This window comes from Eulemur rufifrons, chromosome 24 (assembly GCF_041146395.1).
Source record: "Eulemur rufifrons isolate Redbay chromosome 24, OSU_ERuf_1, whole genome shotgun sequence".
NCBI classification, from domain to species: Eukaryota; Metazoa; Chordata; class Mammalia; order Primates; family Lemuridae; genus Eulemur; species Eulemur rufifrons.
Window position 1 is genome coordinate 11204728 of NC_091006.1, and position 15437 is coordinate 11220164.

A 15437-nucleotide genomic window follows, 5' to 3' on the forward strand; every position below is an offset into this window, starting at 1 on the left:
CTACAAAAATAGAAAAATTAGCCGGGTGTGGTGGTACACCTATAGTCACAGCTATTTGGGAGGCTGAGGCAGGAGGATCATTTGAGCCCAGGAGTTTGAGGTTGCTGTGAGCTAGGCCACCACCGCACTCCAGCCCGCACAATGGTACAAGACCATGTCTCAAAAAAAAAAAAAAAAATTCCAAATGTAACCATCGCTCACACCAAGATATTTGCTTTATCATAGAAGACTGTTTGTGCCCAGTCAATGTGCATTCTCATGTCACCATTGCTCTGATTTCTCTCACCACAGACCAGTTTAGCATGTTCTAGATCTTCCTACAAATGCACCTATGTATTATGTACTGTTTCTGGTTTCTTTCAACAAATTATCTGAGAGATCCATCCACGTTGTAGGATAAATCAGTACTGTTTCTATTTAGTGCTGAATCATCTTCCATGGTATGAAGTTACCAATTTATCCCCTTGATTTGTTCCTAAAGTTTGTCAACAATGAATACAGCAGTTATAAACATGTGTGCGGGTTTTTACCTGAACAAAAGTTTTCATTTCTCTTGGGTAAATTCCAGGAGTCTGACTCCTAAAGGGCACGGTAAGTATATATTTTAACTTTGTAAGAAACTGTCCGGTTGTTTTCTAAAGCAACGGGACCATTTTGCGTTCCCACCTGCAATGTAGAGTCCGGTTGCTCCTCGTCCTCACCAGCGCTTGGTATTGTTTCTGTTTGTTATTAATCACTCTAATAGTGTATGCTGGCGTCTCAGTGTGGCTTCCAGTGGTGGTTCTTGATGGACAGATACTATCATTCTCGTGGTTAGTGCTTTTAGTTAAATTCTTACAAATACCTGATGAAATACCTGACTCTCAATTTTATTGCTAGAAAATGTCCTCTGGAGTGACTGCAACATTGTCCTCGGCCTCCTCGGAGAGTTCTTGGAGTGCTTGTTACTGTGAGGGAAGAGAGGGCCTGGGGACAGGGTGGGCCGTACCATGGAGAGACCAGGTGGTCACAGAAAACACACACACACACGCCCCCATCACAGCTACAGCCACCAAAGTACCCAGCATCACGCTGGAGCATCCATCTGCTCAACAGGGGTAGAAATGCACATGGCGGGCCGTGAGCTGTGCCCTGGGACAGGGGAAGACCAGGCAGGTCCTGGGGCTGGGGGGTGGCGGATGTTATTTCTTCATCTTGCTGTTTCCTAGCCTTGAGTCAAGGACACAAGCTGAGAACTGGGGCGGTTTGGGGAGACACACTCGTACACAAACACATGTACCCCCCCAGCATCGAGGCCGGGAGGGGACCAGGGTTCTCTGGCTGTCCGGAGTGTGTAGCAGCCCCCAGAGCCCTAGTCTGTCCAGTTAGCCATTCCTCATGACGTCGCTCCATCAGGGCAGGGAAGGTCCCTCCCGGGGTTCACATGACTGATTCCTTTTCGGAGGCAGCAGCATCCCCAGTGGGCTGATAGTGTGTGAGGAGGGGGTTCCCTTCCTCAGTGGGGGCCGGCAGCGGACTCAGGGGCAGCTCACTCTTCACCGGGACCAACTCGGGCCCCGGGCTCCTAGACTCCGTACGATCCACATAACTTTGGAGGAGTCCCGCCCCCAAAGCATCACCTTCCACGTTGAGGACAGTGCAGGACCGGTCCCTAAAGGGGTAGAAATGACAAGGAAGTGAGTGGGCGGGGAGAGGAGGAAAGGGCCAAGGTCTAACCCCCTGCTTCTCTCCCCTGCAATCTTAAAGCTCCCTCATGCCATCCTCCTTCATGGAACCCTATCCTACTCCTCCTAGACCCAAAAGCTCATCCCTTCCTCTTCCCAGGATCCCAAATATCCCTTTCTAGAACCTCACCGGCCTCTCATCTACAACCGCAGAAGGCCCCACCTCCCTTTCCCCAGAAATCCCCACGTGTCCCTTCACATTTTCTCTGCCTTCAAACCCCAAAGATTTCCCCGCTCCATCCTCTCTGGACCCCAAATACAATACACTAGATTTTTCCTTCACCCTCCCTTCAGCTAGGGCCCCCAAAGTCCCACCCCCACCCCCTTCCCTCATACAATATTGAAGTTCTCCCTCCGGCCTTTCTCCTCCCTAAAATGCTAAAGATTTCCTTTTCCTTCCTCTTTATATTTCTTTGTCTGTATGTGCCATTTACAAAAATTAAGATAGAGTCTGGGTGCAGTGGCTTATGCCTATAGTCCCAGCACTTTGGGAGGCTGAGACGGGAGGATCGCTGGAGCCCAGAAGTTGGAGGCCGCAGTGAGCTAGGATGATGCCACTGCCCTCCAGCCTAGGTGACAGAGATCCTATCTCAGAAAAACATTAATTGAAAAAAAAAAATGAAGGTATAATTCACATACCATAAAATTCACCCTTGAAGTATACAATTGAATGGTTTTTAATGTATTTAGAGTTGGGTAACCATCACCACTATTTAATTTCAGAATATTTTCATCACCCTCAAAAGAAACTCCTGTACCCATTAAGCAGTCATCCCCAATTCCTCCCTCCCCACTGTCCTTTTTTCTTTTTTTTTTGAGACAGAGTCTCACTCTGTTGCCTGGCCTAGAGTGCCGTGGCGTCAGCCTAGCTCACAGCAATCTCGAACTCCTGGGCTTCAGCGATTCTTCTGCCTCAGCCTCCCGAGTAGCTGGGACTACAGGCACGCGCCACCATGCCCGGCTAATTTTTTCTATTTTTAGTTGTTTGGCTAATTTCTTTCTATTTATAGTAGAGACGGGGTCTCGGTGTTGCTCAGGCTGGTCTCGAACTCCTGAGCTCAAGCAATCCTCCCACCTCGGCCTCCCAGAGTGCTAGGATTACAGGCGTGAGCCACCATGCTTGGCCTATTTTCTATCTTGATGGATTTGCCTATTCTGGACATTTGAGGTAAATGGAGTCGTAGGATATGTGGTCCTTGGTGACTGGCTTCCCTCACTTAGCAGAACGTTTTAAGGGGTATCCATGTCATAGCGTGTATGTTCACATCAGTGCTTCATTTGCTTTTATTGCTGGATAATACTCCACTGTATGGCAATATGACATTTTATCACTCTTCAATTGATGGGCTTTTGGGTTGTTCTACCCATATGCTATTGTGAATAATGCTGCTATGAGCATTCATGTACAAGTTTTTGTGTGAACCTATGTTTTCAATTCTCTTGGGTATACACCTAGGAGTAGTATTGTGGAAACATATGGTAACTTATACTTAACTTTTGAAGCCAAACTCCTTCCTGGTCTTTCTACTCTCAATAGCTTACATAATTGTTTGCTATTATGTAGCATTTACTACTTATGGGGCTGTTCTAAGGGAGTTGTGTATATTTTATTAGTCATCTATTGCTTTTTTGCACTCTAGCCTCTGTTGCCCAGGCTAGAGTGCAGTGGCATCATTATAGCTCACTGCAGCCTCAAACTCCTGAGCTCAAGTGATCCTCCTGCCTCATCCTCTCAAGTAGCTGGGACTACAGGCATGTGCCACCACACCCAGCTAATTGTTTAAAATTTTTTATGGAGATGGAGTCTCGCTATGGTACCCAGGTTGATCTCAAACTCCCGGCCTCAAGAGATCCTCCTGTCTCGGCCTCCCCAAATGCTGGGATTACTGGCATAAACTACCGCACCTGGCCATAATCCTAAATGGAAACTATTCTCCCACTTTACAGATGGAGAAACTGAGATGCAGGGAGATTAAGGACTTCCCAAGGTCATAACAGCTAACAAGTGGTGGTGCTGGGATTTGAACCCAAGCAGATTGGCCTAAGAGTTGGCTCTATTAATCACTCAGATCCACTATCTTCCTGGGGTTCCTCTTAGAACCCCAAAGATGCCATCCCTTGACCTCTGGAACACCCAAGGTCCCACCTCCTTTCCCCTAGAACTCCTTCCTTCCTCTCCTGCCCAGAGGCTCTCAGCGACTCCCAATTATCCCCTTTCCCAGGGGAACCCCAGGGCCCCCCGAAGTCCCACGCCCACACTCACACTAGCCAGTCCACTGCCAAGATCAGGGAGATATCCACGACAGGGAGGCTGACTGCTTCAAGGATGATGGCCAGAGTGAGGACACCTCCGGCGGGGATGCCCGCTGCCCCCACGCTGGATGCTGTGGCAGTGACCCTGGAGGAGGAGGAGAGGGGAGGTCAGATACACAACACTGAAGTGAGAAAAGATGGGGCCAGCTGGGCCCGAGCGTCCCGCCCACAGCCACCTGGCACTCACAGGATGGTGATAATCTTCACGAAGTCCAGGGGCTGCTGGTTGAGCTGGGCAATGAACACCGCGGCCACACACTGGAACAGCGCCGCGCCGTCCATGTTGACGGTGGCGCCGATGGGCAGGATGAAGCGGCTGATGTGCTTGGCCACGCCGTTATTCTCCTCCACGCACTTCATCATCAGCGGCAGCGTGGCGGAGCTGCAAGGACCCGGATCTGAGCCAGCTCATTCCGCCGGTCCGGGCCTGGGCCCCGCCCACGTGCTCAGAACCGGCCCGGCCGAGGCCCCGCCCACCTCCCCAGGGCATCCTGGTCTAGCTCCGCCCTCCAGCCAGGCCCCACCCCTCCCTCCCACAGGGTCCTGGCTCCGTCCACGGCTCTGGCCCCTCTATGCCCTTTCTCTTCCCACAGCCTGGCAGCGCGAGAGATCTCGCAAAACGCCAGGATTCCAAAATCTATGAATCCTAGAACCCCCTGCAGGGTACAGACTGCTACCCCTCAAAATACCCACAAAAATTCACACCTAAATTCTACTGTGTCTGAGTGCTCTACCGTGTCTGACCCCCACACCCCTTCGCCATCTCGTGGAGGGTCCGGTTCTCAGGGGGCAGGGCCGGTGGCGACGGATGAAACACCCCGGAGAGACGGTGGAGGGGCTCTGAGGTTGGATCCCCGCAGGGCCAGGCCTTGGCGGGGAGGAGGTGGTGGGCGGGTAGTGGGAGAGCATTGTAAGGAGGGAAGAAATCTCTAAGGCAGTGGTTTCCTAACTTTTTTTTTTTAGGGGGGGTTGGAATCCAGGACCTTATGAGACGCTCATGAAAGTATGGCCCTTGTACCCGGATCTAATGTCCCCAAACACAAAATTTCAAGGGTCTTCAGACACCTGATGCCCACTCCATGCCCCTTAGCTTAAAAATCCTGCCCTGGTCTGTCCCAAGGCCGCACCTGGAGGACGTCCCAAAGGCGGTGGCCAGTGGTGTCACGATGCCCCACAGGAAGCGGTAGGGGTTTTTGCGGGTGAAGATGAAGTAGATGAGGGGCAGCACCAGGAGCCCGTGGATGGCGTGGCCCAGCAGGCAGCACAGGATGTACTTGCCCAGGCTGGCGAAGAGCAACCCCACGTCCTCCATCTCCACGATCTTGCCGGCCACCAGGAACATGATGCCCACGGGGGCATACCTAATCACACAGAAGACAGTCTGCTGCCTCTGACCACATGCTCAGAGGCCAGGCACGGTGTCCCCCTACCCTGACCACATCTGCCAGCCTCCCTGCGGTCAGAAGGAGCCCCAGCGACGAGTGCTTCAGTGTGGGCACCTCTCCCAGTCCCAGCCTGTGAAGCCCCCGGGCCGGCTGTTTCCCCTTGAAGGCAGGAGATACAGGAACCCTCAGTACTTCCCTCAGGATGTGGAACACAGTCACTAGATTGGGACTTTTCACATGAGTGAAAAAGAAGCATCCATCACATACAAGTCATTTACATTTTCTGGGTTTGTTTGTTACAGCAGCTAATTCAATTGGAACTAACCCTCTCAGCACATCATGAAAAGTGAAAAGGCCGTGGCTCAGGTCTTAATAACTCCCAGGTGGGAAGCATTTTCCATGTGCTAAGCCCTTGATCATGACCGAGTCCTCCCAGCAACCCCACGAGGGAGCTCCTGAGTCATTCAGATTAAACATCATCTACTTGGTCTATAAAGCAGGGACAATAACACTACTAACCTCATAGGAATGTTTGGAGGACGAGATGTCATGCCAGCTGAAATGAGCTGAAAGCTTTTTGTACACAATAAGTGATCTATAAACTCCAGGTGGATTATCACCCTCTCCTGCAGTGACGAGCCCAGGGGTGCCCGTGCCTCCCCGTCAGGAGGCCTCCCTGACTGCTGATTGCTGTTGTCTCCCAAACTCTTTTCGTTAGTCACAAAAGAAAGGCACCATTTCTCAGCCACCTGTGCTGCCAGGTGTGGCCAGATGCCCAAGTTCAGGCAAGCAGGATGTGCCCAGAAGTTACACAAGCAAAGCGCTCAACAAATATTAGCTACTATTATTTACTACTGTAGACATGCTATAAGCCAGGCACTGTCCCCAAGACCTCTACACATATTAAACGCATTTGTGCCTAACTGCCACTCTTCGAGGTTGGTGCTCTTAACCCCGTTTTCCAGGTGGGGGAAACTGAGGCACAAGAAGGCCTCTCCTGCAAAGTGCTTTCACTCTGTGAGCACTCACCAGGCAGAGCAGTTTCCTAGATGTTAGTTGCACTGGAACCTGGGCCGTTTGTTAAACAACAGCAACCCCGGCCCCTCTCCTGACTCTTCTGACCCTCTAGATCCAGGGTAGGTCCTGAGAGTCAGGGCAAGACCATGGAAGTGAGGCTGGGGGAGGGGAAGCCAGAAGCCTCTGTACATTTTTTTCTCATTAACTAGAGTCATTTAACAAAACTCACAATGCTAATAACCATAGTTAACATTATGTGAACGCTCACTAGGCGCCAGGCACTTAAAGCACTTTCTAAGCGCCTTAACTGTCCCTTAGTCGCTCATTTCATCTTCGTCATGACCCTATGAAGCAGGCACTGTTTTAAATCAATTAAAGGTGAACATTTGGTTACATTTAAATCTCTGAAATTGAAGCACATTAGCCAGGCAGTGACCACAGCTTGATTGTCTTGTCACCTTCCAGTAAGATCAAGAAGGTGCCCACATCAGTCTTAGCACTCATAGAATACAGCAGCGTCCCCATTTTATAGACGAGGAAACTGAGGCACAGAGATGGTAAGTCACTTGCCCAGAGTCACACAGCCAGGGAATGGTCGATGCTGGATTTAAACGGAAGCCATCTGGCTCCAGAGAATGGATGGAGGGTTCCCGCCACCCCACACAGACACACCCAGGCTGTCTCTGGCGGACCCTCTGACGGCACCTCCCTAGCCCTCTCCTACCACCTACCACATGATCCAGGAGACCAGCACCATGGTGGCGTCATTGAAGGAGTTGAAGAAGCGGATGAGCAGCTCCCCGTCGGGCCCCAGCTTCCGCAGGGCCACGCCAAAGACAATGGCAAACACCACCAAGCCCAGGATGTTCATGCCTTCCACCTCACCCCCGACGGGCACCTTTGGGCCAGGGACACATGGGGGTGGGAGGGACACTCAGTCAACCTGCACACTCACTGGGACCCAGCAGAGACAAGACAGCCCTCAGAGCCCTTCCTCCCACGGCACACAGTCCAAGTCCAGTGGAAATATACCTGTCCCCAGGGATGACCCAGAGTGGGCAGGGCCAGATTGGGAGAGCTCAGGAGAGTGTGGACACCAAGAGGAGGTGCCAGCTTGGGGAGGGGGGAGTCACAGGGAGACCTTCCTGGAGGAAGGGGCATCTGAGCTGGGACTGGGAGGACAGGAGAGGTGAATCAGGTAATGAGGGGCAGTAGGAGGTTTTAGAGAGAGGAAGCAGAATGTGGAACAGCCTGGAAGCAAGTGAAACTTGGGCATTCAAGTAGCAGAAGGAAGTCACTGTGGCTACAGTCGAATGAGCTGGGCAGAGAAAAGTCCCAAGATGAGGCTGGGCAGACAGGCAGGGGTCTGACCTTAGAGAGACCCCTTGGTCATGGATGGGGGCAAGGAGCCCGGGCTTCCTCCTGAGGGCACTGGGGAACACAGCAGGGCTCTGGGCAGTGTAGAGGTAGGGTCAGATCTGTGCTATGGAAAGACCCCTCTGGCTGAGAGAGGGGGCAGGCGGGAGGTGGCATGGGAGGGGCTGGGGGCAAGGGAGGAGCCTGGAGCAGGGTGGGGCCGTGGGTAGGAACAGAGAGGGAACAAAGTGAAGATGTATCTAGAAGGCAGAAGAGACAGAAACTGGGGGAGCTCTGCAGAGAGTTTAAATCAAATTCCACACCAGATAAAGATGGGAGCAGGAACAAAGCTGGACAATAACAGCAATGGGTCAAGGGGTACAGCACCCCCCCCTTCCCTGCTCTCACCTTCACCGTGGTTCCATTCGTCTGCGACGTTGTGTAGGAGGTAGCATACTGCAGGGGGGGTCGGGAAGAGTCAGTGTCAAGTGTCATCAACCCCCCCCATCCTGGAGCTAAAAATGCTCAAAGCCTGCCCTAAGCATCCCTTAAACCTGATTTCATTTCACCTGCTGGGATCCCCATTGGGGCAGAACAATTAATATCCCCATTTTCCAGAGGTGAAAACCGAGGCTCAGAGAGGTAAATGCACTTGCTCAAGGTCACACCGCTAGAGTTAAAACCCACAGGAGGCTTGGAACCTGTATTCTTGTTTCTTGAAGGGGAGGGGCAAGGATAGGTTTCAGAGGCTACCCTACAATCCCCCAATAATGCCTGGAACATGTGGCCACGTGTTCCAAAATCAGGTGACAAGGGCTGTGACTGGCTGTCTCCCTCCCTGTACACCCTCCACCCCTCGGGACACCCCTGAGGACTCACTGAGCGGAAGGCTGCAGACACCAGGTTGGAAGGGAAGATATTTCTGCAGAGATAGACATACAAGGGGTTATTAGACACCATAGAGGGAGGGCAAGGTTGTCTGGGGGACTGGGTTGGCCTCTTTAGGGGGGATAGGAGGAAGCTTCAAAGCCCCATTTGTACCCAAATGCAGCCCCCACCCATGCCTCAGCCAGCTTGCATACCTTTTTGGGGTGTGGGGAGCCTGAGCGGGCCTCCTCCAGCCCCAGGAGACTGGTGTGCTAGACCCAAGGGACTGTGGCTTGGGAGTGAGGAATGCTGGCCTCCCAAATCAGGCCAAGGCAGGTCGCCCCAGGCCTCAGCTCCACCCCATGCAGCAAACTTAATACCCTGGACGGCTTGCATCAGCCACTTCCTCCTGAAGGGCTGAGAAAAGGGCTGGTCCCCTGGAGGGGCTGGCCAGTGGGTCTGAGGGTGTGCGGGGAGGTGGTGGTAAGAGGCCAAGAGAGGGTGACAAGGGTTGGCTGTGTGTCTCATGAATACCCATCTGTGTTTACAGAGCCACTCTTGTGTGACAGTGTCCATTCAGCTAACCCAACTACAGCACCTACTGTGTGCCAGGCACTGCAATGAGTGCTTGGCACAACTCAACTCATTTAATCCTTACAGCAACCCTGGGGAGAAGCACTATTACCCCATTTTACAGAAAAGGAAACTGAGGCCCAGAAGGGTGAAGAAATGTACCCAGCTAGGAAGTGGCAGAGCTGGGATTTGAACCCCGGCAGCTGGCTCCGTCCCAACCACTCTGCATCCTTCCTCTCCAATGATGCGGCTGAACAGTTGTCGCTGCGGCCTGGGTACAGTTTGTCAAATGTTGGTGTCCCACTGGGGATACGGGTTAGTGTTCGGATGAATGGGACAGTGTCAGCGGATGGACAGCACACTTCCTGGTGGAGTATAATTATGTGTGAACAAAAAAGAAAAGAAAAGAAAAATAGAAAAAAAAACGTATGTGTGTGTTGCTGTGGCTGGTGGCATCTCTGGAGTGGCTGTACTGACACAGTGGGTATGTGTGTATGACAGTGGGTGTATGGCCACGTGTTTGTGTGAGATGTTACAGCTGTGGCTGAAGTGTTTCTGTGTGCCTGTGTCCAGCTGTGTGTCCTTGATTATAAGGCTGCGTGGCTGGCCAAGTGTGAGTTACAGCTGTTTTGGCACACAGGGGAAGGCCGTGCTCATAAACAGCCTTAGCGCGGGTGTGCCTGCCTGCAGGGCAGCCCTTACGCACCCAGGCCAGGGCTGGGCCAGGACCCAGCTAATCTTTCCCAGCCAGGAGGTGCCCACCCGCTGCAGTTCTGACACCAAGCCACCCCCAGTCTCCCATCTCAGCCCGGAACAGATGCCTCTGAGGCTGGGGAAACCCTGTTCCCTGACGCATCGTTTCCTTCCCCCCACTTCCTGAAAGTCCCCAACCTGGAGACACTGAATCAGCAGGCCCTAAAGGCAGGGCCACGTGGACCCAGCAGTCTGCCCGTCTCAACAGAGGGGTGAGGGTAGTGGGGTTTTTGGGGGGGGGCAAGGAGCAGAGGCCAGAAGAAAAAGAATGTGCTCCCCTTTCTAACTGGCCCCCTTCTGGGCGGCCCAGACAGAGGGGGAGATGACATGGAAAGGCAGGGGTGGCAGGGCTGACCTGGAAGCTACAAGGGGAAGTGGCCAGGCCCCAGCTGAACTGTGCGGGGAAGGGAGGCCAAGAAAGGAACCTGGCTATGTCCAGGTGACACGTGGTGTGGGGAACCCAGGGGCAGGAAGAGAGCCTGGTAGGGGTTACTCAGATCTCCTTACCCTGGGGTCCCAAACCATCTGACCCTAGCCCCAAAGCTATATCCAGAAGCCCCATCTTGGGACCCTGGGCCACCCAAAGATTCCCTCCCAAAAAGTTCCCTTTGGGGTCCCCTCCCCTCACAGGGTCCTCCTCCCCTGGGCAGACCCCCCATGTATCCCCAAACTCCAAGCATTACATTTCCCTCTCCCTCTAAAAGACCTCTTTGTCTATTGCCCGTGGGTCAAGCTTAGGTACCCATGCCCCCAAATTTAGAGACCCCCTTCCCCAGAAGTCCGTCCTCATATTCCCCAGAGGCTGGAGTCCCCACCATCCCGCTATGTTTTCCCAAGCCTCTAGAGGCGATGTCTGGGCTCTAGGGGACCCAAAACCCAGTCCTGTCCACGTGGCCACTCCCGCCATCCCTCATGCGCACCCCCTTCCCCACCTCCAGGGCGGGCGGGCTCTCACCTCACAAGATCCAAGAACGAATCGAGCACTTCCTTGCTGGGGGGCCGTTCGGCAGCGCCCGTGGCCCCCACCGAGGCGTTGATGGCGGAGAAGGCGGCGCCGGGCTTCAGAACCAGCGCCAAGCCTACTCCGAGCGCCGACGCCAGCAGAGTGGTGACCAGGAAGAAGAGCAGCGCCCAGGCGCCCAGGCGGCCGAGCGCGCTGGGGTCCAGGCTGGCGGCGCCGCCGATCAGGCTGCACACCACGAGCGGCAAGATGATCATCTTCAGCAGGCGCAGCAGCAGCTCGCCCGGGAAGGCGAAGGCGTTCAGGCGCTCCTGGCCCAGGGCTTGCGCGCCGCCGGCCCCCGACAGCGCCAGCCCCAGCGCCACGCCGGCCACCACCGCCACCACCGTCAGCAGCACCAGCAGGTTGGCTCGAAGGCAGCCGAGCACCTTGTCCCGAGAACGGCAGCAGCCGCCGGCTGCCGTGCCTTGGTCCCCCATAGGGATCAGCGTCCGGCCATCGTTCGCGGTGGCCTCTGCCGCGGCGAACCCCTTAGAGTCCCCACGAGGAGGATCGGCCACCATGCTGGGACGCACTGGGGTTCTTTAGCCCCTGGAAGCTGGGAGCGCTTGGGCTCCTTAGCTGGACGCCCGCGTTGCTTAGGACTGAGAGTCCAGTAACAGCGCCCGGAAGCTGGAACTTTGAAGGGCCCCTTCGAGTTTTGAGTTCACAGCGCGAGGATCCTTGGCTCTTGGAAGCTGGAGTGTCTAATTTCCTCAGGCGGAGCGCGGGGGCTCCTCTGCTCTTCGCGGTTATGACAGATGCCCCAAAGCTAGGAGCTGGGGCCCCAGGAGTTCGGAATACAGGTGTTTCTCAGCTGGGACGCGAGGCTGGGCTCCGGGGGGGGGGGGGTTGAGTGTGCCCAGATGGCGAAGGTTTGCGGAAGGTCCTGGTTGTGCAGGTCCAGGACGCCTGGATCCGGGAGGCGCGACTCGGGGTGTCCAGGCCCTGGGAATGGAGGGGTGGGAGAGGGATCCAGTCCCCTGGGTACGGCAGGCGGTGGGACCGGATGCCGAGAGGTAGCAGTTACTACCTGAAATAGGACCTCCCTGGGGCGCGCCGCGAGGCTGTGAGCCTGCTTGGCAGAAGTCGCCAGGATTAAAGACGGAGGGTGGAGCTTGAGAAGGCGGGGACCGATCCGCGGACGCCGATTGGCTGCGGTGCGTTGCCTGCGAGCGAGGGGCGGAGCTGAGACCGAGCGGGGCGGGGCCACCCGTAGGAGGCCGAATTCCATTGCTTGGACTCAGGGGCGGGGCCCCAGGGAATGGGGCGGGGCGTTGAGAGCGTCCTTTTTCATCGCCAAAGGAATCGGGCTTTGGGTTGGATCCGTTAAGCCACAGCGGTTCCCTGGCGTGAGGGTAGCCAGAAAGCGCAGGTGATCCTCAGGTGGTTCATTTGCAAATCAGCTTCAGCTTGGCACGCCTCAGCCCCGAGTTCTGTCTTTTGTCGCCTCTCAGAACTTCAGTTTCTCCAATGTAAAATGTAGATGATAAAAGGTTCATCCCTCAAACGAGATGGAGTTATTTACTTAATGATATTTATAATTTCTAAAATAAATGTTTCCAGGTCAGACCCTGACATTTTTCAGTTACACGCAGTTATTGTATTAGGATTGTAGAATTCATTCCCTCCTAGGTGCTGTCAAAAGACAAAATTTTTAAGACCTTAATTTGCTTTATTTGCAATTCTAGAATCGAGTGACACTTCGTTCCATAAAATAGAATAAGTGTTCCAATGAGTTGAGCAGAGGAAGTTGGTTTTATAGACGGACAGGAACCTGAACTAACATCAGGCTACTTCAGGTTAACTCTTTGTGTAAAGATTAAAGCAGAGGGAAATTCAATATCCTGTGGATTGAAAATTGAAACTGGCCTTTTGCGGAGATGGGTTGTTAGCTCATTCTCCTATCTCTCAGGTAGAACTTTAGCATGGGTGACTCCATTTTGATTTTTAGTCTGGCCTGTTGGGGCCTAGTGCAGGGGCTTAGTCCAAAACAATGTCCTCGTATGATTTTTATCTAACAGTACACAATTTGCAATTCATCCATTAAAAATTATAGTTCAATTTAATGACTGTGCTAGTGCTTTTAAGAATACTTTCACCAAATATTTTCCCCATATTTTATCATGAAAAATTTCAAACACACAGAAAAGCTGAAAGAGTTTTACAGTGGATGCCCATGTATACCCACTACGTAGCACCTAAAATTATTTTACCATACTTCTACAGCATCTTTCTTTCTTTCTTTCTTTCTTTCTTTCTTTCTTTCTTTCTTTCTTTCTTTTTGAGACAGAGTCTCACTCTGTTGCCCGGACTAGAGTGCCGTGGTGTCAGCCTAGCTCACAGCAACCTCAAACTGCTGGGCTTAAGGGATCCTCCTGCCTCAGCCTCCCAAGTAGCTGGGACTACAGGCATGCGCCACCATGCCCGGCTACCTTTTTCCTATGTATTTTTAATTGTCCAGCTAATTTCTTTCTATTTTTGGTAGAGACAGGAGTCTCGCTCTTGCTCAGGCTGGTCTCAAACTCCTGACCTCGAGCGATCCTCCCACCTCGGCCTCCCAAAGTGCTAGGATTACAGGCATGAGCCACCACGCCCGGCCTACATCATGTTTCTATCCATTTATCTATCTCTCTATCCATCCATTCACCTTTTTCTGATGATGCCAAAGTAAACTGCAGACATCAGTGCATTTTTCCTTCTGAATACTTCAGCATGCATATTATTAATCAGAGTTCAATATTTGTGTGCGCTTTTCCCCCCCCCCAAGACAGGGTCTCACTCTGTTGCCCGGGGTAGGGCTTGAGTCATCCTCCGGCCTCTTGTTTTTTCCTTTCAGGTAAAATTTATATACGATGAAATGCTCAGATCTTAAGTGCCAGTAGCTGATTTTTGACAAATGCATATGCCCGATTTCACTGGAATCTTCATAACTGCTTGATGAGGCGGTCCCACTATTAGGCCTGTTCTCCAGATGGGCAAAATTGAGGCTTATGGCCAGAGGAAGTCTCTTGCCTTGAGGCCACTCCTGGGGAAACTGGGACTTGCATGCCTGCCCCCCAAGCACTAACCACACCCACCCTGCTGCCACCTCAAATTGCCTATTGGGCGACATTTGAGTGATTAACAGTGAATGACCATGATTCCTCATTCCACCTGGCAGTGTTGAAATCCTAATTCCTTCCTCACCTATCCTGTTCTCTGATAACAGTTCAGGTTTTCACACTTGCTCAGAGGTTATAGTTAACTTCAGAAGCTTCCTCCTACCGCAGGTGTGGGGGCCTTAGGCAAGTGGCAACCTCTATAAGGCTCAGTCTCCACATCTGTAAAATGGGAAGAATAATAATAGGCCATACCTTCTTGGGTGTTGCAAGGATCAGATGAGATACTATATGCAAAGCATTTAGACAGGGTACACGTTAGCCCTTAATGAAAGTTAAATAGTACTAGTACTATTATTGTTGTAGTTATTGTTATTACTATTGATGAGCATGGTTTGGGCCCTGGCAGCCCATACATTGCTGGGCCCTAGTGGTGAGTTCTGCCTCCTGGTCACTGCCAGGCCTAGGCCTAGGCCTGCATGGGAAGGAGTTTGGCGAGTCTATGGTTAAATCCTGCAGGATCTGAAGCCCTGGGACCAGGCTGAGCTGAGAATGTGCCCAGGCTCTGATGGCCCCAGCCCCGGGCTTGTGTGGCCTCCTGGACCTGCTTCCTGTTTCCCCAGGACATGCTTCCCTCCCATATCCTCATATCCTCAATACCACCTACTTGAGAAACCTCCACTCCCATCCCACCTTCCTGGTTTGAACTCACATTTGTTCAGCAAACCCCTCAGTTGCTCTTGGTTCTACTGTGAGCACTAGGTCACGCAGACATGGGTTCAAATCCTGACTCCACCACTTACCAGTGAGTGTCAGTTTCCTCATTTGTCCTAGTGTCCATGTGAGCCTAAACATGATCCTGCACACAGGGGACAGTTCCTGAGCATGCCACCCATTCAATAAATTCCTTGAGAATCTGTAGGGCCAAGGGCTGCTCAAGATGCTGGGGATTCAGCAGTAAGAGAGATAAACAAACACACAAACAAACAGACAAAACTTCCTGCCTGCGGGAGCTTCCATTCTAGTGATCGAAGATAAGGACATAAACTTGGGCTATCAGATGGAGGTGTGTGGGGAGAAAGCAAACGGACTGTGTGAGAGTAAAGGGATGGTCAGGACAGCCACTGGAAGGAGGTGACATTTGCACTGACGTCCATAAGAAGGAGCTCACCTGCATAATTTGGGAACATTCCAGGGAGAGGGAAAGGCAGACGCAAAGCCCTGAGGCAGCAGGAGGAGAGACTTTCTGCTCTGGCAGAAATGCTGTCAGACTTTATCTTATCTGTACCAAACTGATGAGACCACCTCACTCTCTCATTTTCCTAATTTAGAAGCAGATAAGGGTAAT

At 52.6% G+C, this 15437-nt stretch overlaps 1 protein-coding gene across 1 annotated transcript; it reads right to left on the bottom strand.

Moving 5' to 3' along the window:
* Window positions 1-228: 228 nt before the first annotated feature.
* On the bottom strand, window positions 229-11564 carry SLC1A5 (solute carrier family 1 member 5). Its single transcript, XM_069457102.1, has 8 exons — window positions 10944-11564; window positions 8675-8717; window positions 8204-8251; window positions 7171-7337; window positions 5165-5398; window positions 4225-4419; window positions 3988-4122; window positions 229-1651 (listed from the first exon to the last, which is right to left on the bottom strand). The coding sequence occupies exons 1-8, from the start codon at window positions 11510-11512 to the stop codon at window positions 1420-1422; spliced, it is 1623 nt and encodes a 540-aa protein (XP_069313203.1). The 5' UTR covers window positions 11513-11564; the 3' UTR covers window positions 229-1419.
* Between the last annotated feature and the right edge of the window lie 3873 nt (window positions 11565-15437).